General features: G+C 42.0%; 1 protein-coding gene across 1 annotated transcript; it reads right to left on the bottom strand.

Moving 5' to 3' along the window:
* Nucleotides 1-810: 810 nt before the first annotated feature.
* Nucleotides 811-26,250, bottom strand: TM4SF4 (transmembrane 4 L six family member 4). Its single transcript, XM_068547358.1, has 5 exons — nucleotides 25,889-26,250; nucleotides 25,026-25,115; nucleotides 11,794-11,933; nucleotides 2,277-2,466; nucleotides 811-1,033 (listed from the first exon to the last, which is right to left on the bottom strand). The coding sequence occupies exons 1-5, from the start codon at nucleotides 26,060-26,062 to the stop codon at nucleotides 1,016-1,018; spliced, it is 612 nt and encodes a 203-aa protein (XP_068403459.1). The 5' UTR covers nucleotides 26,063-26,250; the 3' UTR covers nucleotides 811-1,015.

Genomic DNA, 26,250 nt, shown 5'->3' with positions numbered 1-26,250 from the left:
GACAATCCCACAGGCCTCTTTGTTTCACCCTTGGGGGACTCCAAAATTTCTTGATGATTGATTGCCTTTCAGTAGTCTTTTTACAGATGGGGAAACTGAGACTTAGAAAGCAACTTTCCCAGGATCCCCAAGCTGATATGTGGGTAGTTGGGGTTTGAGCTGAAATCAACAGAATGGATTTGACTCCATATTAGTGCCTGACTCATAAAACCAAAGCTAATGTCTTAACATAACACGTAGAACTGATAACACTTATTATCTTAATCCTGGGCCATACATAGGCTGACAAAATTATTACCCAAATCAACTATTTAAAAACATTGTTTTTTGTTTGAGCAAAGGAAGCATTTGTAGAAAAGATGAAAAGAGGGTGTTATTCATTCAGTCTTTTGCCCCTACCTCCCCAAAAGCACACAATCTTTATTACCTCTGAATTCTGATTTTAATTTAATATACACAAGGAAACCCTAGCGAATGATGGCAGGCCCAGAAGATTAGTTACAAGTAATTCAAACATGTTAGCACAAAAGAAAACAAATAAAAATTATTTATGATCCATCAGTCATTCTTTTTTCCCACAGATCTTAAAAATAAAAATTGGTCTTAGCTTCTCATTTTCAATGTGCTTTCTTCCTTTGACTTCTGTAAAACTACCAAAGATATCAACACCTCTATATACAAAGAAGCAGTGTGGCAGTACATGTGACCTTATACATTTTTCACTTCTAAAGAAAAAATTATGAAATATTTGCTTTGAACTTGCTCTTCGATTCTAAGAGGACGCTAATTTGAAAGATTCATAAATATTACTTAAGTGGTCAAACTATTTTTTATTTGAAACTAACATAAGATTCTAAGTTGAGCTGACCGGGCTGGAAAGGAGAAGGAATAACTCTGGCTTCCCTAAGCTTTGTCAGTTAGGAAGCAGATAGGAATTGGCAATCCCAAGAAGAGAAGAATAAGTTTAATGTATCTTCTCACACACCATTAAGTTAGAGCAGCTAATCATGGAGGTTTAGACTGGTCCATCTCCCTGGAAGGTAGAAAAAGTTAATTAATTACAACATCATTTTTTTTTTTTTTTGCTTTCTCCTCCCCTCCCTTTCCCCTCCCCATCACCCCTCTTATTCCTGATTACTCCTACCCCTTATTGGTTACCTACTGAATGTTTTCTGTACTTTTCTGACTCTGTTTCAGAGTTTTAATCTGTTACTTAACTTGTGCTTAGGCTATAGGTGTGGAAGCTTCATTTTATTTTCCATCATTTTATTATTAAAATTAATTTTGATAAGTGGCACATGGGGCTCAAGTGATGTATCTGAAGCCACAGTTAATAAGTAGAGGAGCCAGGACTTCATAAGTAGAGAACCTGGGGAGGTGGAACCCAGAGATTGTGTTCCTTTCCTTGAAGCTATGCTGTCACACGGATTTCCATCCTCTTAAGGAAATAACAATCAGTACAATGTACTGAGCCTTCTGTTATTAACATGGATGCTTTTTTTCTTGGCTGTGCTGCTTGGCATGTGGGATCTTAGTTCCCCGACCAGGGATCAAACCCGTGCACCCTGCAGTGGAAGCATGGAGTCTTAACCACTGGACCACCAGGGAAGTCCCCAACTCTCAAGTTCTATTTAATTTTTTTCCTCATACTTCAACCTGTGCTTTAAAATAACTTTATGTGTATGAATAATTGACTGATCTGGCTTGTTCAGTAGTTGAAATAATCACCTTGTCCTACTATCCATAAGTTTATTTTTATTTTTCATATTGTTGATAATTTACAGTCTTATTTGGAGAGTAAATCCCAAAATGATTTCATTTTATTTTTTGCACTTAAGAATGATTTTTCTCTTCTATATCTTTTCCAAGGGAAAGAAAATACCCTTCAATATATTACTCGACAACTTTAACCCACTTCTAGATCTATTTAGGAAATAAAACATTTGGGGACAGACCGTGATGCGTATTCCTGACAATATGTGCCTACAACAGATGTCAGCTTCCTGTGGGGATCTTCATGTAAACATCATCATAAACTTCTATATGTATATGGAGTAGGGGTAAGACTGAAAACTTCGGTCAGCTTCAGCCTGGGTACGTTAGCATCACCGAGAGCAGAACTTCCCTCAGCTGCTAGAGGGGCTGCCTGGACTTTCCAGCCTGGCTCTGGTTTCCTGCAGTCACCGTCACCCTTTCCACCCCCTCATCCCATTAGCGCTGGTGGCCTGACTTGGCCTCCTGCGTGCCGAGAAGGAAGGACAAAGACCCCAACTCACCTGACAGCAGCCACAGCACTGGCAGTCTCCACACAGGGTCCCCAGGAGGCCGTTGATCACCTGGATGGCACAGATAAGTATCTGAACCGCCCCTATGATCAGCAGGATGGAGAAGAGGGTCAGATGCCAGGGAATCACGTTGTCAGGCTTTTGGCACTGGCTCCATAGGTCACTGTCCCTGAGGTAATTTCTGTCGGGGACATGGGGGAGAAAGGAGATGTTGGTAAAAAGTGTGCAATACCCTAGGCTAGAAAGTCACCGTAACGATTCTTCTTTTGCAATACTATCTCTCCAAGATATAAGCTCCATGAGAAAAAAAAAAAAAATCCCATAATAACAACACTTTTATAAACAATACCTAACAATTTTATTGAGTATAGACTATGGTGCCAGACCTTGTTCTGAACATTTAACACATATTCACTCCTTTATTTCTCATAGAAACTTTATGGTTCTTTTCTTCCATTTCACAAATGAGAACATTGAGGCACAGAGTTGTTAAGTGACTTACCCCAGCTCACACAGCTACTGAGTGACAGAGTGATTTTTATGAGCTGACCAGGAGGATGGGTAAGTTTAATATCTATTAAGGGGCAATGAAAATGAAGACACTCCAGGAGCAGAATCTCACAAATGTTCATGGCCTTTATCCTACTATTGTCCTTAGGGACCTTTTGGACTTCTGATAAATTATCTGTCACGTCTAGTGGCCGTGTGAAGCCATGTAAAGTACAATTGTGTCATATAGTTAAAGGGAAGAGCTTGATTCTTTTAAGGCCTACTTCTAGCCAAATTGTGAACTGACTCAGCTATATTTTTGTAAAGATGTAGGGATTCCACCTGCAAAAAGAGTTAATTAACTAAAAGGAAGAAATAATCTGCTGCCTTAATACACATTTTATAAAAACTTTGAAATAGGAGAAACTGCAATATATTTGTAAAATATATACATTAGGAGTCCACTGCAATATCAAGGGCATTGTGCCTTGAAGGAGAAATGTGAAGTGTGGTATCTTTAAGACAACAATGAGGGTAAAGCGGGTAAAATCTCTGCATATTTATATTCCTTCTCACATTCTTAAAGCCGCAAATTGGTCTCTCCCTCTTCCTTTACGTGTCCTCTCTCCTTTCAAGGCCTCAATAGGAAACTCTCCACCTGACTGCTAAAGTAATATCCACCTCATTGTTTTTAGATCATTTTGACGATCTGTTTCTGATGATTTCTCCAGTGCATCAGTACACATTTATTTGAGATACATTCTGTATTAAGATTTTGAAAAATCTTTGAAATGATGTTAGATGCCCCAGAGTTTAGTAGGGCAGAAGGGGTAAAGGAAAGAATGAGACTTTTGCTCTTGATTTAAAAATAATACATTGTTGGGGCTTCCCTGGTGGCGCAGTGGTTGGGAATCTGCCTGCCAATGCAGGGGACACGGGTTTGAGTCCTGGTCTGGGAGGATCCCACATGCCGTGGAGCGGCTGGGCCCGTGAGCCACAACTACTGAGCCTGCGCGTCTGGAGCCTGTGCTCCGCAACAAGAGAGGCCGCGATAGTGAGAGGCCCGCGCACCGCGATGAAGAGTGGCCCCCGCTCGCCGCGACTAGAGAAAGCCCTCGCACAGAAACGAAGACCTAACACAGCCAAAAATAAATAAAGTAAATAAATTTACAAAAAATAAAATATAAAAAAAATAAAAATAAAACATTGTTTATCACATTGATTCACCTTCCCATGAGAATACAGGTTCTAGCAGCTCACTGGCTGGGTGACTTGTGTATCCCTCTGTAAAATGGGAATAACAATATCAAATCATAGGGTTAAATAAGGATTAAATTAAAGTGAGGATTAAATGAGTTAACACGAGTAAAGCACTTAGAACAGTGCCTAGCATATAGGAAGTTTTCAATAAACCGTAATATTGTCATTATTTTACTTAAGCTGAACAGTCTGGTCTAAAGGAAAAAGGCTGGTATTTTGGATTCAGATGGACCTGGGTTTGAATCCAAGCATTCCTCTCACTGGCTGTGTATTCCTCACACAAGTCACCTACCACCCCCCCACCCCCTGGCCTTCACATCAGTTTCTTCATCTATAAAATGGGCTGAGAACAACCTCACAATTGTGAAATTTCACTGAGATAATATACCTATGTATTGCTGTATAAAACTTCTTTTCATTATGTTACTATTATTTTTAAAATTTATTTATTTAATTTATTTATTTTTGGCTGCATTGGGTCTTCGTTGCTGCGTGCGGGCTTTCTCTAGTTGAGGCGAGTGGGGGCTACTCTTCGTTGCGGTGCGCGGGCTTCTCACTGCGGTGGCTTCTCTTGTTGCGGAGCACAGGCTCTAGGCACGTGGGCTTCAGTAGTTGTGGCACGTGGGCTCAGTAGTTGTGGCGCACGGGCTTAGTTGCTCTGTGGCATGTGGGATCTTCCCGGACCAGGGCTCCAACCCGTGTCCGGGAAGATTGGCAGGCGGATTCTCAACCACTGCGCCACCAGGGAAGCCCCCATTATGTTATTTTTAAAACACTCATTTTTCCATTCTGTTTTTTTCCATGTAGTCCTTCCTACCTTTACAATTTTTCAACTTGCTGATTATAAGAGGTTATAAAAAAGACAATATTTTCCAGGCACATTTTATAAAAAAAGATCCTAAGGTGAAGTAATTGACAGTCCCCAGTTTGGACCCTCGGCTGAAGAGTTTGTCCACTGGTGGGACGACACCACCCCCTGGTGGTGATATTGATGAACCGCTCACGGGGGAATTTGGAAGCAAGGATTGAGTTTGGGTGCAGAAATGCTCTCAGTTTCACTCCAACTGCTGCCTCACCCCTTACAAACCCTCACGGATAGCTGTTCCACAGGCCCTTCTTCTTTCCCCCCAAACTCTCAGGTTCTGAGAGTCTCAGATCCCCGGAAATGATTGCTGTGTCCAACCCTCCAACCCCAGGTGAGAGAGGGCCCTAATTTTTCATGGATCTGGAGGCTAATCACGCTTCCACATTCTGTGACATGACGAGAGATGAGGCAGTTTAAACCCACTGAATCTCATCACTGTGAAGGGCGGTCCCACCGGAGACGCAGTAATTCCATCAACCTCAGAGTAGAACACCATGGATTTCACACAACTCACTTCTTGCCAGCAACAAAAGCAGCTGAAGGAAGGAGCAGGGGAGCCCGAGGGCTTTGCCTGGGTAACTCGGGTGCCACTTCCTCCTCTGAGACAGACCCCTTGATGCTCCTCCTGCCCTCAGCTGGCTGTGGTACCCCTTCCGTGCTTCCCAGCCCTCTGGTTCCTTCTGGTACACAGTGCCCCGGACCCTGAGCTGTCCTCATCTGTCCACTCGTCTCTCTTCTCTTTGTGACTATACATCCACAAGGGTAGAGACCATGTCCCCCATCTCTGTCCCCAGTTCCAGCACAGGGAGTGTTCAGTAAATGAGCAGCTTTCATGTACGGGGTCCTGCCCGTGTTCTGGGCGCTGGGCTAGCTGCGTTCCGTCATCCCTCCCAATCCTACGAGGAGGTGTTACTTTTCTTGAACAATGCCCCAGGAAATATTCACTGAATGAATGAACATATACACAGATTAAGAAGTTGAGGGGGGAGGGGCAACATGGGGGAGGGGATTAAGAGGTACAAACAATTAGGCATAAAATAAGCTACTGGATATATTGGACAACACAGGGAATATAGCCAATATTTTATAATAACTATAAATGGAGTATAACCTTTAAAAACTGTGAATCACTACATTGTACACCTGTAACTTATGTAATATTGTACATCAACTATACTTCAATTACAAGAAATGTACTGCTAAAAAAAAGACATTAAGTATTTAGAAAGTGTAAAAAAAAAAGCTGAGGCTAGAGAATGTAAGTGCCTGGATTTGATCTTCCTTCTGTCTGACCCCAAAGCCGGTGCTCTTAATCGTTACACACATTCCCTGTATTTGAGTAATTTTATCCCTTTAGAATAATTAAAATACGATTAATTTATGAAATTTGATTTACACAACACATCTCTAATAGTGTGTATAGTTATCTCTAATAGTATGTCAATCAAAGTTTTCCTTTACCATAATAAAGAAATTATTCTCTTTGAACCTTCATGCAACTGGTTGAAAATATTGAAATTAATCACAAAATTATCATAAAAGCATAACATTTTAGAAAGTTCTAATGCATCATAATAAATTCTATTCACAGCGATGCTATATTCATAAAAATGAATCATAACATTGAATGTTTGGCAAGTGCTACGTGGCAGTAATGGTACATTATGTACATCATGTTATTTCATTCTTGCCTGAACCTGTGAGGTAGATCTTGCTGCCACCCCATTTCACAGAGAAAGAGCTGAAAGGTGAATGCATCACCCAAGATCACACCACTGGTATGTGGCAGAGGTGGAACTGGACCCTAAGTCAAGTCGGGCCAAGGGCAAAGCCGGATCTTAACATCTCTGGGGGTTTCCTGCTTCATGAAAGCTGAGAACAGGTTGCTGCCATGCCATCTCACCCCGTCCATGTGGCTTTCAGCTCTGGGGAGTGTGCTCGCAGCAGTGTATGGGGTTTCTTGCTAATAAGTAATCACTGAAGAGCAGCTGCAGATGGTCTTAACTGAAAGGCCAGGCAGAACACTGAATGGTGTCAGTTCTGTGCTTAATGAGAGAGCCCTCTCCTCACCCCTGAATTCCTTCCCCAGGGAGCAGGGAGGGCTGCAGCCTGACTGGGCAGTGCTGTGCTTGGCTGTGTTGCTTGTCTCTCTCCCACTGCTGATTGTCTTTGGCCTTGCCTCCTGCATTCCCTCCCGCAGCTGTCCCCATGCCCTGTGCAAGCTGCTTCCCTTTTAGCAGCTCAGGGTCAAGGTAGAGGTAGCCAATTGTCTCAGAAAGGAAGACCTTGTTTGGGAGGAGGTCCTACTTCAAAGGAAGCCAAGAGGGTGTATCTCAAAATGTCCCAGATTTCTTTTCCCTTCTAGGATGCCTCTTTAGTATGGTTCCCATGACAGAAAAAGTTAACTGTCTTTGTTCCTTTAAAATGAGCGCCAAGAAACATTTTTAAGGAAAACAGAACTAAATTCTACGGACTTGAAGAGTCCTGATTTTTGTGTCCCAAGCTGGAAACCTCAGAAACCACCTTGATAACCTTCCCTCTTTCTCCTCATACCTAATCCTGATGAGTCCATCTCAGACAGTCTCTGACATTTCTCTCCTTTTGAGCCCCAATTCTGCTGCCTTGGAGATGGTCAGGATTTTATCTGGATTGTTACTCTAATCTCCGACCTTGCTCCCTCGTTCAGTTACTGAGACCTTCCATTCATCCTGCACGTCGCTACCATCATGATCGTCCTGAAACTCCCAAGTGGTCATGGCTTGTCCTGCTTGAAGTCCTCTGCTGTTCCCCGACGTCTTGAAGGTCTACCTGCCTCTCAATCACCCGCATCCTGTGGGTCCCTCTTCACCACCCCCAACATTCACCCTGAGCTTCCGGCCACTCAGCGAACGGACACTCTCTGAGCACGTGGGCCCTTTTCGAAGTTGCCTCAGGACTTTCTCTTCTCTCTGCCTGAAACGTGCTTCCCATCCTCTCTGGAAGGCACACTTCTGTGCATCTTCCAAAACCAGCCCACGTCACCTCCTCCCCGAAGTTTCCCTCGCACGCCTCCATTTCCCCCTTTCGGCAAGTGAGGGTCTGTTCCCTGTCGTCACCCTAACTTACCACGTACTCACTGGGGCAGGGACCATGTCTGTCCTTCTGTGCTCCCTGTTTGGGACAGGCTTCAAAGCACAAAGTAAGGTCCTGTCAAGTGCTTTTGTTTTTTTAATTCTCCTACTAATCATTAGCTGTGAAGCCCTGGGCAAATTAACTTTTTGAACTGTATTTTTCTACTGTAGGGATAAGAAATCTTCTGAGATTTATTAGGAAGATTAGGTGAGATAATGCATGCAAAAACACTCAGCCATTAATCATTAGAAGGAGGAGGAGGAGAAAAACGAGGAGGAGGTGGTGGAGGAGGAGGGGAAGGAGGAAGAGGAGGAGAAGGGAGAGATGCTGCCATTGCCATTTGATGATAAGGGAAACTGTCCTGAGTCCTCTTCTTTGGTCTCATACAAGTGATTATTTCTTTTCACTCACTAAGTAGCTGTGTATGTGTGTTACACTTGCAGCTACAACAACAACTCCTGTGATGCTTACACACTGGGATCTGATGGATAAGAAGAGTCCCTGTGATAGTAAAAAAGATTGGAGACAGAGGCCACTGAGCTTTTCGAGAGGGACTCTACAAAAATCAGATAGTGCAAGTCAATATAAACTGTGCTCTAGAAAAAGCATTGTGACTTGAAGTCAGAAAACTTGGATTCGAGCTTCCATCATTAGGAACAGTATTCCTTTGGGCAAGTCAGTTCTCCTCTCCAGGCCTCAGCTGAATTACCTCTGAAGGAACGCTTTTTGTGAGGATCAGATGAAACACTGTGGGTGAAGGCACGTTGTTAACTGAAAACACCAAGCAACACAAGGTGCAAGGATTGTTGCAAGAAACTCAAGATGAGCTTCTGCAGTTGGAGGGGAGGTTTGGAGCTGGCAGTGGGAGATAAGATCATAAAGGAAGACGGGACATGGGATGTAGGGAGAATGGCAAGCTGAGGAAAGCCCGCCAGGTGACAGAGGGTGCGGTGAGACACCCTGCCTGGACCCATCCTCCTGAAAGCCCTTCCTGTAGCAGTCGTGGCCTATTTCACACCAAGAGTAGACTTGCATTTTATGTGGGATTAAATTCTAGAGTCAGGGCATGATGGGAAAGAGCACAAATAGTCAAAATCATTCTTATCTTATAAATCACCTGGAAAGTATAATATATATGATTTTGTAATAAACCCCTATGCAGCCATTTTTGATCATACTATGGTTTGAAGCCACTCTGCAGATGTCTAGGTACACAAACCTTTCCCCTTCAGATACTATCAAAGCCCAACAGTGAACAGAGGATGGGTGGAGAATTCTGAAATGTTCCTGCTTTCCTGCACAGTTTATTCTGTGTTTGTTATTAAAGCGCTCTAATCTGACACCTGTTAATGGATGGGTTAGTTGCTGTTGTGAGGAGTAGATAAAACAACACATATGAAAGCATCTATCACAGAGTAACGTGTGATACATGGGTCTGATGTGAATGCAAACTTGCTTCAGCAGGAGGACAGATGCAGAGGGCTTTGAAAAGTGGTTTCCTCAACCTAAATGTCCATCGATAGATGAATGGATAAAGAAGATATGGTACATATATACAATGGAATATTAGCCATAAAAAAGAATGAAATGATGCCATTTGCAGCAACATGGATGGACCTAGAGATTATCATACTAAGCGAACTAAGTCAGAAGGAGAAAGACAAATATCATATGATATCACTTATATGTGGAATCTAAAATATGACACAAATGAACATATCTATGAAACAGAAACAGATTCACAGACATAAAGAACGACTTGTGGTTGCCAAGGGGGGTGGGCTGGGGGAGGGATGGATTGGGTGTTTGGGGTTAGCAGATGAAACTATTATATAGAAAAGGGGTAAATAACAGGGTCCTACTGTATAGCACAGGGAACTATATTCAATATCCTGTAATAAACCATAATGGAAAAGAATATGAAAAAGAATGTATATGTATGTATAACTGAATTGCTTTGCTGTATACCAGAAATTGATACAACATTGTAAATCAACTATACTTCAACTAAAAAAAAAAAAAGAAATTAAAAAAAAAAAAAGTGGTTTCCTGTCCTCCCCCAAGCAGGTGTGAGTGTGCCAGGGGAGGGTGTGAGGCCCTCATGTCAGAACAATATAAGACCATTGTACTGCCTTGGGGTGTTACTTGGCATGCCTTGTGTTTCTCTCTCCTTTGTTTTGGACATAGATTTATTCAAATTGATTTCAAGTCCATCAAGGGGAGCAGCGTTCACATTACAGAATAAATAGAAAACAGGTTTAATACTGCACTGATGCTGTGGATAGAAATACTAGCAGAAGGGTCCTTGAAAGGAGACATAACATGTAGCTTCACAGTCACACCCCTGGGTGGGGGAGAGGGAGCCATCGGGGGAGGGACCTCAGGAGGTGGCTCAACCTTATGCTGTCTGAATGCTGTGCTCAAGCAAGCCAAGCCCACAGTGGTCCTCTGTAAGAGGAGAGGGCTTTCCACAGTAAAATAAACACCCATGGCAATCACTGCATGTGATATGAGGACATTGGAGGGTTTGTACTCCTGTTTAACTACAGAGAAGCGTGGGGATGATATTTTAGGTGAAACACTTGTGGGCAAACTGAGACCGGGTGTCATACAGAACCAGCCTCCTCCATCTCCTCCATCTGAAGCCTGCTCTCGAGGTTCTGTAGTCCCTCACTATACATTAATAAATAGGGGTCTGACTTAAATAATCGTTGTCAGATTTTTTTAGGCATGGCCCCATCCTCTGTGTACAGGAGGACCCATCAACTCTAATTCCCGACCACCTAGATATGTCACTCCCTGTGCTATTGTCCATAATGATGAACAAAACAGAGATTGTCCCAGCCCCCTTGGAAGTTAGTGTCTAGTGCAGCCCTATCTAATGATGCTCAATATTGTCTCTAATAGCCGTGTGCAGCTACTGAGTGCTTGAAATATGGCTAGTGTGACTGAGGAATTTTAAACTTTATTTCATTTCCGTGAATTTAAGTTTAAGTAGACACGTATGGCAACTGTCTACTGCCTTGAGCAGTGTGGTCTAGGGACAGAAGGATGTGTAATATAAAAAGACTAATAATACTCGAAGTTAGAAGACGTGAGTTTGCTCCCTGTCTCTGCTGCCCACTAATTGTGAGACTTGGAGCACATCACACTTATTCAGCCTGCCTCGGTGGAGAGTTACTACCTCTTGACGTTGTTGTGGAGATTAAATTATAAGTTTAGTTTTAAAAAAGTCCTTTATAAACTACAAAGTACCGTGAAAATATGAAGTGTTACTTTAATGAGTTCTATTAACAATAACTCTCATGAAGAACCTACAGTGTTTTCAAGGTCGTTTTCCATAAATCTGCACCTTAAGAGATTGTTTAGTTATCCATCGTTTGGGGTATTAGTGAAAGCCTTTGAGCTCTGTTAATGAGTAATCATTCTCATTTTCTATTATAAGATTTTCAATGGAAGGCACTGCTCTCTGTTTATTAATATTATTAGTTGCCTCATGTTGATGCTAATAAATGTTTGAATGCAAGTGGTGACACCACCAACCTCCTTCTCTCAGGTCAACTGAGGTGCCCTCTTCCATTATTTCTCCTGGTGTCTGTCAAAAGAGCACCTAGAGGTGGGATCTTGTGTAACTTCACCCCACAACTCCAGCTCTGCCTCAAAGGAGCAACATGCCTGAGACTTGTAAACTGAAGATGGCGGACCTTGAGCTGTATCCCCCGTGGGACTTTACCTGCTGGTGCCCCCAATGGTGACATGTGAGCATTGAAGGGTGTACCTTACCCGTCCAGGAAGGGATAGCCCCACGTGCTATTATTGACCATGAGGCATTTTGGACCCTTGTTGATTGAGACAGCTGAGATGATAAATGAGTATCCGGCACCCAAGACTCCAACCACAGCAAATATTGTGGAGGTGAACATCTGAAAGAGAAGGAGAGAGACCGCCAGGTTCTTAAGGTATCCAGAGATTACACACAGCACGCCCAACTGGCCTGTCATTGAGCATGGTGAATATGGGGAAGTTATGGGGTATGCAGCCAGTTTTTACTGGAAATGGGGCCTGTGGGGTCTCCTAGAATGAATTTTGGTGTCTCATGTCCCTTTCTCCACCCCCATCCCCATCTTTTTCACCTATTCATTGATGACTCAAGTGCTAGTTACGGTTTGATACCTTTGAACCAGGATTTTTAACCTTGTTAAGAACAGATTGTCCTTCACAGGCCTCATATGGAAGACCAGTCTATTACAGAATCAAAGAATCTTAGAATGGGAAGTGATATTCAGTTCTGTGGTCCAATCATCTCACTGAGGCTAAGTCACAGTGGGGCCTCATGTGGCAGGAAGGTTCTGCTTATGAGAAAGGGTAGAAGTCTAGAATTTCTCCTCATCAGTCCTAGTTACATTCCTTGAGTTCAAAAAGATTAAGTCCAACCTCTCTTCCATGAGGTAGCAACATTTAAAATATCTGAAGATATTTTATATCTTACACAAAAATATTTTCTATATGACATCTCTCCACCCCTTCCACCCTCTGTACGTTTTCTCTTCTTTGGGTTACACAAGCCCAACAATTCCAGTTCTTTTAAATATTTTTATATGACAGAGATTAATTAGTGAAAAATAGATTGTACTACATCTTTTTATTTTTTAAATTATAAAATCAAGATAGAATATAGAATATAAAAGGCAGAAACAATCCTGTAGCCCATCCAGGCTAACTCCCTCTTAGAGATAAAAAAAAAAAAAAAAGGGCCTAGAGAGGCAATGTCCATTCTAAACAGTAATTAAAGAGTAGTGTGGAAACATTAATAATTCTGTAAATAGAGGTGGCAAATGATCACCTCTATTGCTTTGGGACATGAAGGTGTAGTGCAAAGTATAAGAGTTTAAAAGTCAGCAGAACCCAGTCTCAAATCTCAGTTTTGCTACTTTTCTCTGTGTGATGACTGGCTCTTAGTTTCTCATCTATAAAATGGGCATGATAAAGCCTACCTAAATTAGATGTGATAACCCAAGTTAAATGTCAGTTACTTCCTCTTTCCCCTTCCCTGTACTACTATCAATCTTTTTACAGTATATATTTGAGGGTTTGAGGGTGGGGTTAGAGTGTAGAGAGGATCTAACTGTGCCTGGGCAACTGGAATCTGTGTAATCTATTTAGCTGGGATTCATATTCATATCATACGTCATATCATATATAAATGTGTTTTTTTGAAAATTTATTTATTTATCTATTTATTTTTGGCTACGTTGGGTCCTCGTTGCTGTGTGCGCGCTTTCTCTCTAGTTGCAGCCAGCAGGGGCTACTCTTCGTTGAGGTGCATGGGCTTCTCATTGTGGTGGCTTCTCTTTGTTGTCGAGCACGGGCTCTAGGCACATGGACTTCAGTAGCTGTGGCACGCAGGCTCAGTAGTTGTGGCACATGGGCTTAGTTGCTCCACGGCATGTGGGATCTTCCTGGATCAGGGCTCCAACCCGTGTTCCCTGCCTTGGCAGATGGATTCTTAACCACCGTACCACCAGGGAAATCCCTATAAATGTATTTTTGGTGCAACTTTCCAAGACTGAGCTCTGGCTCCATGCACCGTGTCTGACTTCCCATGTAGAACTGACCATTCCCTTCTTCATATTGAAACAGAACAAGACCCTGTGGAGTTCCTGGGCATGGAAGCCTTTCCATGTCCCTGTTTCTTGTTTGTAGGGAACAGACTCTAGCCTCCATGACCTTCCCAGAATCCCAAAGAGCAGATTTGAACCGTTGTTAATCAGGGAATGGAGGGGATGCAGAGACAAGGGAGGAACAGCCAAGAAACAATAATTCAGCCTTGGGGCAGGGTCCTGGTTCCATCTCAAGGGATACACATAATAATATCTTTGAGCTCTTTATAGAACTAAAACCCCCAACAAATGGAAGATGTTAGCATTCTTCATTCCAGAGAAGGTCACAGTTTGATAACCTTGAGAAGCTCATCAGGAGACCACTTGAGACCAGATTAAAGAAGTTCAGGCCCTGCACACACCCTGATCCTTATCAGCAAAGCTGCCCTTGAACCATTGCTATAAAACTCCTCACCAAATCCTCCTGCGTTGGGACACAGTTTTTCAGGGCATGAGCCTGCTGTGTTCCCCTTTGCCAGGTAAAGCAATAAAGCTATTCTTTTCTACTTCACCCAAAACTCTGTCTCAGAGATTCAATTTGGCACTGGTGTACAGAGGCCAAGTTTTCAGCATCCATATCTCCCACCTCCAGGGCTCTAGATTGTATCAACTCCCATCACAGCACAGTATATATAACGCATTACTGCATAGCTGTTTATGTCTGTCTTCCCCAACCAGAGGACAGACTCCTTGAAGCCATGGACAGTGGGTTATTTGAAGATAGTTAGGACATTGCTCCACCCCTACCACCAACAGTTTGGTTTTTTTTTTTCCTCCTCAGCTTATCAAAGGCACTGGATAACTACTTACTGGATATTTTCAATGACTAAAGTTCATATACTCATTATTTAGATTTTTCCTCTTAATTTTTATGCCTAGGGTATCCTAAACCCATTCCTACCATCAAGAACATTGTGAATATAATCTAGGTCAGAAGTAAATAAAAATTTGGGTCAATTTATCATGTTAGAACAGGCAATCTCTCTTCCAAAGGATGTCTTGTTGAATAATTTTAGAAATTGTTGAATTGTATAAAGTTAAATAGGTTTCATTCCTCTTGTACTTCTAAGAATCTTTGTGATATGCTAATATGTATGAAGCTCCAAGAAGGGGATATACTATGTATACTGGAATGTAAGGAAAATTATTAGCTCTCAAATTATCCCTCAGAAGTGAGGGACTTGCTTTAGAGCTGTGCCCTTATTTCATCCATCAGGTAACAGGACATTTCCTCAAATTTGAACAAACAAGTATTGTATGGGAAAGACATTAGTCAGAAACAACCCAATTACTGTTGGATGACAGAATTATTTAAACATTTCCTTCTTAACACAGATTTGCTAATTATTCTAGGAAAGTTGACCTCACAATTCCTAGTTCCAGATATTATAGTTAACAAGCCTTTCAAAGGGCATTCTAATATAAGTATGTTTAGTGTTTACAATTGTGGGGATCATTAATATATACTTGCAAGAGGGATGTCTGAATACTGTCTTCGTCTTATCTGAATTGATATTCATGACTAACAGTGAAATTTCCGCTGACAGCATCATACATGGATACAAAAATGTCATTAAATGGAAAAAAAGGTGTGCTGTGGGAAACTTTTGATGGCTCCAATGGTGTCTTTAGTGGGAGCAAAGACATTAAGGTCAAAAAACATGAAAACAGGGCTTCCCTGGTGGCGCAGTGGTTGAGAGTCTGCCTGCCAATGCAGGGGACACGGGTTCGAGCCCTGGTCTGGGAAGATCCCACATGCCGTGGAGCAACTAGGCCCGTGAGCCACAACTACTGAGCCTGTGCGTCTGGAGTCTGCAAGCCACAACTACTGAGCCTGCGCATCTGGAGCCTGTGCTCCGCAACAAGAGAGGCCGCGGTAGTGAGAGGCCCGCGCATTGCGATGAAGAGTGGCCCCCGCTTGCCGCAACTAGAGAAAGCCCTCGCACAGAAACGAAGACCCAACACAGCCAAAAATAAATAATAAATAAATAATAATAAATAAATTAAAAATTAAAAACAAAACAAAACAAAAAAAAATGAAAACATTTTAAAATAAATGAGAGGGGAGGAGTAATATTTCAAAATCAATATATTAAAATTATTTTATATTTTATACATGTGATTTAAAATATGCATATATCACAGAACGCATATGCATATATTCACGTTAGTCAAAGAACTTTTTTTGAAACTGCTTTCTGGGAAAATAAGAGGTGGTTTCATACAAAGTTTCACCTTATATTTGGGTATGTATTGTGATTTGCAGGGTTTTCTGATCTCATAGGAGCCTATAACTTCTTCCCTTGAGCCCTTGCAACGACACACTTTGGGAGATGCTGTTCTAATTTAACGAGAGCTTATCCAGCTACTTCTCTGTCTCTGAGCTACCTCCATGCTCCAATCAACTTGCTGTTTAGTTAGACACAGCTGGTATTAATCTAGGAATGGCCAGAGCGTTCCAGTAGAGCAATTGGAAGCTTACGCTCAGGTCAGTTTTTCCTAATGTTTTACCTCTTGTCCTTTCAGAGTGAGGCTCTGAGTGGTCTGGAAACATTTTTGACATGTGGTCCTTGGGATGGATTGGATTGTCTCAATTAAAAAAGAAGATTCTATGAAGGAAGGGTCTCTCATCTTAAAATTGAATTTCCAGAATTTCCACTAAATAAATGGTTAAATATTCTCATAATTATGTTTTCACAAAAATGACGATCTCAAAAACCTTCTAGTGCAATCATCTCACTTTCTAGATAATGCAAAGAGCTTCATTCTGTGACAGCCTTAGATGTATTATCTCATTTAATCTTCTCAACAAACCTGTGAGGTGGGTGTGATTATCTACATTTTCCAGACAGGAAACTGAGACTACTAGAAATTAAGATAATTGCTCTAAGTCAAACAAAGAGTAAAGTGGTGGAACTAGGATCAGTCCATGGCCACTTGTTTCCAAAGCCCATGCTTTTGTGACTTTCTCAAATCACACATCTAGAAGGTGGCTGAACTAGATTAAGAACTGGGGTCTCGGGGGAAGGGGCAACATAGGGGTGGAGGATAAGAGGTACGAACTATTAGGTATAAAACATGCTACAAGGATATATTGGACAACACGGGGAATATAGCCAAAATTTTATAGTAACTATAAATGGAGTATAACCTTCAAAAATTGTGAATCACTATATTGTACACCTGTAACATATAATATTGTACAGCAACTATACTTCAAAAACAAAAAAACAACAAAAAAAGAACTGGGTCTCCCTCCCAGTCTAGGATCCTGTACCTACCACCTCTTCAAATACACACACACACACACACAACACACTGCCACTAGCACCAGATATTCTGTCATTTGCAAATTTCTCTCTGAATGACATTGGTTCTCTCACAGAAATAAAACGACAGATAAAGAAAAAAATATCTTTCTGCTTATTTGACCTTCTGATCTTGAGTTCTAATTATTAGTCAGGAATCATGAAACTATTGATTATTAAGAATGGAAGAGTATCTAAAATTGCTGTAATAGAAAAGAAAGGTCACGTTTCCAGGAAGGCAGTTTGGAAGCCTGAGGAAACCAAGGTCCCGACCTCCTGAGTCACCCAGGCCCCTGCCTCCCTGGCCTCGGCTTCTGGTGGTAAACAGAAGAAAGGGGTGGGTGGTTCTAGAAGGTCCCTTCGACTAAAACAACTCCGGATTTCATCATCCACTGGCTGGTAATGAGAGGAGAAATCTGTCTTGTGCTATTCCTGCTGTGTGAGATGAGTGGAGGATTTTAGATATCATTCCTGGAACATTTCAACAGGCAAATGTTTACAGACACAAAAAGTGAGCACAAATGCAAACAGTCCTCATTTTAGGCAAGTCTGAGTAAATGAAAAACCAGGTTAATATAAAATAGCAATGAGATAATTTTCCCCTTTATTGAAGAGTCCCCCTTGTAAGCACCTCTATCCCAACACTGTCCAACTGAAATATAATGTGAGCCATATACATAATTTAAAATTTTCTAGTAACACTTCTTAGAAGGTTTAAAAAAATGAGATTAATTTTGATAATATATTTTCTTTAACTCAGCATATCCAACATATCATTTCAACAGGTAATCAATATAAAAACTACTAATGAGATATTTTACATTCTTCTTTTGTACCAATTCTTTGAAATCTGGTATGTGTTTTATACTTATGATACATCCCAATTTTTCTTTTTTTTTTTTGTGGCCAAGCCTCACAGCATGCAGGATCTTAGTTCCCCGACCAGAGATTGAACCCGCGCCCCCTGCAGTGGAAGCACAGAGTCTTAACCACTGGACCGCGAGGGAGGTCCCAGGTACATCTTAATTTAAAAAAAAAATTTTTTTAATTTATTTATTTATATTTATTTATTTATTTATAACATCTTTATTGCAGTATAATTGCTTCACAATGGTGTGCTAGTTTCTGCTTTACAAACATAGTGAATCAGCCACACACACACATATATCCCATCTCCTCCCTCTTGCGTCTCCCTCCCTCCAGCCCTCTCTATCCCACCCCTCTAGGTGATCACAAAGCACCAGCTAATCTCCCTGTGCTATGTGGCTGCTTCCCACTAGCCATCTATTTTACATTTGGTAGTGTATATATGTCCATGCCACTCTCTCACTTCGTCCCAGCTTACCCTTCCCCCTCCCCGTGTCCTCAAGTCCATTCTCTAGTAGGTCTGCACCTTTATTCCCGTCCTGCCCCTAGCTACATGTAAAAGAATGAAATTAGTACATCTCAATTTTGATTGGCCACATTCCATATGCTCAATAGCCACATGTGGATAGTGGCTCCTGTATTGGACAGCACAGTCTAGAACATTTGGAAGATTGATTTTTGGTAGTAAAAGTTAAAAAAAATGGGTGGTTATGGTCTGTACTGCTTCCCTGATTACAGTTACCCACAGGAGGGAGAGATGTGTAACAGAGGAGGGCAAGACAGTGACCCTCAACTGAAGCAATAAGGTTTTATTTCTTTACAAAACTTTCTGAAGAAAATATGGCATCAGGTTACAATTTCATAAAGCTACAGGTAGTACGTTTTGTTTTTGTATTCACATTTGAAATATTTCACCTTGAAATAAAAAAAAAATACTCCAAATAATTTTTCATAACTTTTCCAGAATGGATGACCTACATGAAGCAAGGTACACTTTATGTCACTTTGTTTTAAGTCATTTGGTGTTCAGGAGTCTTTAAAAAATTGCTAAATTTACTACTCTGAGATATTATCAATCTTAAAATCAGATGAAGTCCATTCCATTTATCATGGGTTTCATGATACAAAATTTTTCATGTTAAAAGAGAAGTTATTGAAATCAAGTTCAATATGTTAGGGAGCAGATGCTTCAAGTTGGTGTTTTTTAAACTAAACAGGCAAAAGGCCTGGAATATTTCTGGAAAGAGACACAATAATTGGAAACACTGGTAACCTCTGGGGAAGGGCGTTGCCAGACTTTGGAGTCAGGAAAGTGTGGCTTCCGTTGTAGTTTTTGTACTATGGACATGTTTTCCCTATTCTAAATGAATAAATAGTAAAGGGGGACACTACTGTGTAGTGTAGTGGTCAAGGGCATGGGATACAGGCAGACAGATCTGGGTTTGAGTCCTGGTTCCTTCCTCATGACCTTGGGAAGGTCATCTTTCTAAGATCTCCATTTCTTCTTCTGTAAAATAAGCCTCGATAATAACTACCTGTCTCCTAGAGATCATAATATGTAAGATAGCTAATCAAAAATAGGAAATAGGGAATCAAATGTACACATTGTCTAGCAAATCAGATAACCCCCAGGTGGGGTAGGCTCTTAGATAATGCCTGGTACTTCACTGTGGGGATACCCAGAAATCTCTTTTGCCTATTTCCAAGATTTGGATAATTTCCCATGACATTAACAAGCACTTGATAAATGTCATTATTATATTATAATGCTTTAATAATCATAGCCTCACATACTTTAACCTTCCAGAAATACAGAGAGTATAGCTCTGGGGAGAAAAATAAAGGTAAACAGGCTGACTATCTCATGGTTGCTCAGCACACATGTTCAGTTTGTATTTCTAAAGAAATGTGTGTTAATGTATATGCTGTAAATACTTCCCTTGAAATGGAAGAAGATGCTCTCGAATTCACCATGTGTCAGCTTTAAGGCCTCCCCCCTCTACTGGGCTCTGGAGGCAGACGATATGGGACGAGATCCCACCTCTGCCCTGGTCCGTGGCATGTACTTATGTCAGCTGAAGCAGAGGGAGGAGGGGCGGGGGGCTGAGAATGGGGGAAGGGTGGATGGTTCGGAGACATGGTATTTTGAGGCTTGGGTAGTGGCAACATGTTGGGGAAACATCTCTGGTGGGCATGAAGGTTCCTCTCAGCAAGTTTTCTAAGAGGTACATAGATACTAGTTGAAGTGTTTTCTCGCTTAAACGTGAATGTCCTCCTGTATTTTCTGCCTCAGTCTTGGGAAGCCCGGAAGACAGACTGGGGCGTCGTGGGTGTGGTGGTCAGAAACTCAACTTGCAAGAGCTTCAGTTTCCTTATTTATGAAATGAGAAGTTTAACGCCTAACTCATTAGGGGCTATTGTGAGAATTGAGCCTGATAAAGTACGGAAATCACCTGAAATCCTCCCAGAGCGTTCATTTACTTCATTCATCCAACAAGCATTTATCGAGGACCTATGTGTCCTCAGTACCCCAGGCACTTGGTACTACTCTCCCCTGCCCTGCACGCTAAGGCTTGCAACCTCTTCCTCCATTCTTGCAATGTCCTTACGAAAGGTAGCAACTGCCATGGTCTATTTTACAGCAGAGGATTTTGAAGCATAGAAAACCTTTACTGAAGAAATAGGGTTTCATACGTTATTTCTCCTTTTAAGATAATTTGTTATTTCAAAAGAAGTGTCTTTCCAGCACTGAAATAAATTCAGGGTTAAATGAGACCACCCAGCTTCACTCTCAAAACAGGGAAGACAGAGGAGATAAAGAGAAGATACAATTTGGTGAGAATTGAAACTACCCATTCTTAGCTTTATCTGCTTCATTTTACTAAATGAAAATGATGATGACGATGGTGGTCACATACAGGGCTGCATCAAAGTGCAGACTGACAATCTTTCCACTGAGGACTAGGGGGCACATCAGTATTTAGAATGAATCAAATAAAATTTGCAGTATTCGTTTCAGTGACTGATGAGTACTAAGCTGAGGCAGTTCCCTTGCATGCACAAATTTTATAGTCATCATATTGCACAATGGATTGGAGACTAGACTTGTTCTATATGTTGGCATCCTGTTTTAGGATCCAGGATAGCTAACAATGAATGAAGCATTGGGGTCAGTTGGAATATTGCATTTCAGTATAGTGGAATATTCAAGCATTCTTGTGTGTGTGTGTGTGTATGCATGTGTGTGTGTGTGTGAGAGAGAGAGAGAGAGAGAGAGAGATAGAGATGAGCTAATCTGAAAGAACAATATTGAGTAATTTGAGCTATCTGCTGTATTTTCTTTAACTTGCTTTTAAAAAGGCACTTACGCAAAAAATTGTAATGCAAATGTTAAATTATTCTTAAAGGTAGCATTGCTAACATTGCTAGATGCTGGCTGCACAACATTGTGAATACACAGAATGTCACCGAATAATGCACATTGTAATAATTAACTGTATGCTATGTGAATTCTGCTTCTATTAAAAAAATATTACTCGAATCAAAAAAAAAAAAAAAAAGAAGTGTCTTTCTTAAATCCCCTTCAAACGGGCTGTCCTTCCAAGGGATGCAGAGGCGGCTGTCAGCACCAGTGCTCTTGGCCTCAGGAAGTACTGATGGCAGAAGTGCTTACGCAGAAGGCATCCCTAAGGGGCACCAGCGAGCCGAGCTGGTCATGGGGAGAAGTGCTGACTCTACAGTGAATAGACTGATTTATGACCTAACCAAGATCTTCCTTCAGAACAGGTCTGTCAACCATCTGGCCCTGCCTGTGGATGGGGGGAGGGGGGCCTTTATCTGCCTGATATACTTTCAGGATGCTGAAATGCCAGCCTATCCCTAAATATCTCCTTTATCAGGTCCATTATTAGAGACACTCTTTTGAGTCAAGGTCAAGGTCTTCTAAAGGCTCTTATTAAAGAACATACTTAACACGAAAGAGTTGATAAAATTAATCAGCTGTCCCATTGGACCCTGAGATGTCAAATTTTTTTTTTTCTTTTTAAGGATTAGAGGGCAGCAGACCCTGACCAACCACAGATCAGCAGCTAGGGCACCTCCAGTTTTGGAGAACGAGGTTGAGACCTAACCACAAACCCAGGCCAGGGTTTCCAAAGCCCACCTTGGAAGTTACCCTCCTCTCATAGCTTTTGCCCCAGGGCTCCCTTTTCTCAACTCTCATTTACCCTAATTTATTTAAAAGATTGCAGATCCCTGGGACTGGATTTCAGTCTTGCTCTGCCTCAGGGGAGAGTTTGCCTCTATTTTTTAGTTTCACTATGAAACTATCAATTGGGTGACCTCAAGATTTTTTTTTTTCCAGCTCATTGTCTTGCTTTATCTCTACAGCCATCACATCCTGCTTCCACTATTGATTCATGTGTCCTGGTTTAACTACCCAAGGGAAGGGAAGAGACTAATGCAGCTGACTTCTGGGGAATATTCCAGAAAGATGCAGCAAAGAAGAGAGGAGAGAGAGAGGCCAGGAAACAAATGATGGAGAGCAAAGCTGTGAAGACAGCCACAGGATTTAGCTCAGCAGCCCTTGGCCTAGTCTGTTCCTGCCTCACAGACCTTTCTACCCACAGGATTTCTTACACCATGTTCCTCAGAAGCCCAGTGTTCCTTAAACACCCGGAGGGGAAGGCTGTGAGCCTTTGGAAAACTAATTCAAGTCTTTAGCATTATAGTACCGATCAAATTATGCTACAGCTTTTTTTCTTTTTGTCTGACAAAATGTTTGTAAATACCTTTCTTTAGAAACTGATGATTGCTCCAGAACCTCAGGACATTAAGGAAACTTGGCTCTAAAGCAGGGGCATGAATCCAGTGGCCCTTAGGGGTGGGTGAAGAGCTCAGTCATGCCCAGTGCAGGCCGTTTTTGTGCCAAAATAAGAGGCCCAGGAGTAACAGGTTAATTTTTTGTTTTTCGAAAAAGAAGTAAGATATCTAGATATTTTTTGTGAAATCTCTCTACTTTTAAAAGTTGGCAGCTGACTAACAAACAAATCAACCCAAAACAAGAAATCCTTCTGCTGGCCCTCTAGAGTGTGGTTGCCCCTGGTACAGGGCAGCTCTGGCTGTGTCTTGGTTTCCAGCTGGCAGAGCTGGTCCTTTGACGGGCACTGCCCTTGTGGACGGTCAGCCAGTGGCTGGGAGGAGTCATTCTCAACCCACACCAAGGGCAGATGCCCCCCGTGGGGTGAGGAAACCCAATCAGACAACTTGAATTGGGCAGACCAAATGTTTCAGATGGTATTGACTCAACGGTGCTTGTAAAAATGTGACTTTTCTGCCTTCCTCTTGGACTTCACATAAATCTAATTTAAAAACACTCTTGGCACAATACTTTGAATATTGTTTCACATCTCACTTTGGTTATAAACCTAAAAACAAAAGAAATAAACAAACAAAAACCCTGGTTTTATACTGGCTAATCTTCAGACTTCTACTCAGCACCAGGGAATGAGCTGTTAGATTTCTAAGCAATTCATCCAACTTTCTTAATTGCTAATTTTTTTCAAATTCTTATTTCCAACCTATTGCCCCCAAATCCACAAGGTATAGTGGGATTACATTTCAAAGAGAAAATGAGTTACATATTTATTCCTTTCCTTTATAATTAAGTATAGTAAAATATCATTATATATATCACATGTTACATAATTGTATCAAATGAATTGTGGTTGATTTTTACATCTCTTTGTAAATGATGATTTTAAACGTTGCTATAATAACCAATGCTTGATGGTGTTAAAAAGGTGAGAACATTCTCTTTGAATGATCCTCGATCTCACATGGAAAAGCATCATTGTATTTGCGGTGCACCAGCCTCAGCCCTTCATATGTAGTCAATAGATATTTTTTAATTGACTGAGCAAATAGTGATGAGAAGGAAATGTTAGAGATGATTCTGTTTCAGGACAGATCGCTACACCTTTCCCTTTAAGAGGTTAAGGTAAGAGCGTATAATTCATCATTGGGGTTCTATTAGATGGACAATTGAATCTCGGGAAATTAGAGCAGGAGCTGGTCTTACTCATCATCCAGCCAGTAATTCCAGTTCAGCCTTCTTCATTTTTGCCACGTCAATGTACCTGAACTCAATATTTTTCTGTACGTCAACTCTCTATTTTATTCATTTATATCACCTCTATGAATGAAAAAGTAGAATCATTAACACACATAAACAAAATATTATTGAATTTCTAGTTAATGTTTCTTGCATTCCTGGAGCTGGAAACTTGGTAGAAAGGGAGGTTACAAAGGATTAGAAATAGTAAAGACATTTCCATCAAAATAAGAGTTTTCTTGATAGAATCGAGAGGACTGAAGGAGAATCAAAATTAACTTTCTATGTTATTGAAAGATAGAGCACATCTGTGTAGTAGCAGAACTTGTCTGTACTTGGGACATTCTGATCTAGTCCAACTTCCTCATCTTATAGATGAACAGAGGAAGGCAGAGGGCACCCCAGTTGTGGAAATGGAACCCAACCCCACTCCCAGCCTTCCTCCCACTCCAGCTTGGAATGGTGAAGCCTAGTTTCTCTAGCTTGCCCACTAAAGATGGATGGCTGCAGGAAACAAGAAAGGAAACAGAAGGCCAGAGGCAAAATCCAGATAGAGGTAGGGAAGTGTTGAGCCTCTGAAGCAGTGAAGTTGGCAGTGGTGTGGATGGAGAGTTTAGGGGGCTATTGTGGAGAGGAGGTTACCATCTGTTATCCTGTCCCAGCTCCCCTTTACAGATGAGACAATGCAGAGCTAGAGAAGGGAAATGACTTGCCCAAGGTCTCAGGGCTTCGAAGTGGCAGAGGGAGAGTCACAGCCCCCACCTCTGCCTTCCGAGCATGCATTCCTTATATGGCATCACTGCAATTTTCCAACTCTGATATCCCTGCCTGTTTGTAACATTTTAAATGGTACTCATACCCTAGAAGTAGGAGGGCTATGGTTTTAAATTTTTATGATTATTGTTATTTTGCACCAGCAAGAATCCCACCTTCATCCCTGTACCAGCTGCCCCCAGAGTCCTGCCTGGGGCCGGTAACTCATCCCCACGATGTCCAGTGCAAGGAGGCAGTGTGCCCCAGAGCAGTTCTGGTGGCCGCCCCATCTCCCTGCCCCCCCCCGAAACTCACCGCAAAGCGCTTCCCACAGCTCTCATTGCCACAGCACCTGCAGCAGTCATTGTTCTTCAGGCCCAAGAACACCAGCGCAGGGAAGATCATCTACCGGCAAAAGAAGCATCTCAGAGTGGGTCTGGTCTGGCATGTGAAGGGGGGCCCGAGCCTGCCTGCCTGCCTGTGTGAGGAACCACATCCGCAACGTGGGACTCGGTGACCAAAGAGGATGGCAAGAGCTAACGGAGCCTCGCTGGTGGGTAAACAAGTATTATGGAGTCTTTAGGTTCTATCTGGCCTAACTGCAGCTCCAAGGCAAGATGTCAAGATACGACACCCCGAGTTTCCATTTACATGGTGGGTTAGGATAGGGATAAGAAACTTGTCCTCAGTTGTCATGAAACATGAATCTCTCTCTCTCTCTCTCTAAACCAGAGGTCCCCAACTGCTATTGGAAACAAGGGGTAAAGAAATCATTAGCACAAGAGTGGAAGAGGAACCCACAGACACCTCCTTCTCTTGGTGGGTTTTAGTCAATCGATTAACTAGAAAATGTGTGCTCCTTCCCCAACCTCCTCAACCCAGCACCGCAGCATTATCTCGTTAAAGATATTATGCGGCTCTCAGTTTGGTTCAGGGAAGTCAACTGACCCATGGGAGCTGCCAGCCTAAGCTTGGGGATTTCATTACTTAGTCAATTTAGTGCACGTGTCTCTGGCAAGTCCCAACGGGGAAGGAAAAGATTAAAGTGCTCACTTTTCATCATGCGATGCTTGGGCTTTCGTTAGCAACTGAATCTCTTCCTGTTCAGTAAGTACCCAATTTTAAAAGGATGGAGAGGAAAATCTCCTTTGGGGAGATTTTAAGGTTTCCTTACTCACCAAGACCCCGCTTCCTAATATTCCTCCAAAATACCAGACCTCGTCAGAAAGGTGGTCATTGTTGTCTATCACTTTTCCTCCAGGGAAAAATAGCAGGAGGTGAGCCAGGAAGCCAGACACAGCGAGAGGAATGAGGGTGCTGCCCAGGCACTTGGCACACCTCGCAGTGCACATGCCGGGGAGGTAGGATGCAGGTCTCGATATGAGCCCCCTCGATGCCTCCTTCACAGGCTCTCTTCTGAGTTATCCGCCGCAGAGGCGTAATAATTGTCCCCAGATCAATCCGAACTTTGGAGCTGACAAGCAAAATCAGCCTGTGAACTGTGTCCTTGGAGTTCGCTTCAGCTTCTCAAATATAGCAG

Source organism: Eschrichtius robustus, chromosome 6 (assembly GCF_028021215.1).
Source record: "Eschrichtius robustus isolate mEscRob2 chromosome 6, mEscRob2.pri, whole genome shotgun sequence".
In the NCBI taxonomy this organism is placed as follows: domain Eukaryota; kingdom Metazoa; phylum Chordata; class Mammalia; order Artiodactyla; family Eschrichtiidae; genus Eschrichtius; species Eschrichtius robustus.
The sequence above is the reverse complement of the archived record's forward strand: the minus strand, read 5'-3'. Positions and strand labels throughout refer to the sequence as shown.

Bases quoted from the DNA above. Each gene is read 5' to 3' on its own strand.
- TM4SF4 (XM_068547358.1), bottom strand. From the start codon at position 26,062: ATGTGCACTGCGAGGTGTGCCAAGTGCCTGGGCAGCACCCTCATTCCT. The intron at 25,116-25,888 runs GTGAGTAAGGAA...TTTTGCCGGTAG, and splicing joins TATTAGGAAGCGGGGTCTTG to ATGATCTTCCCTGCGCTGGT. The intron at 2,467-11,793 runs GTAAGGTACACC...TGTCCCCGACAG, and splicing joins GGCTATCCCTTCCTGGACGG to AAATTACCTCAGGGACAGTG.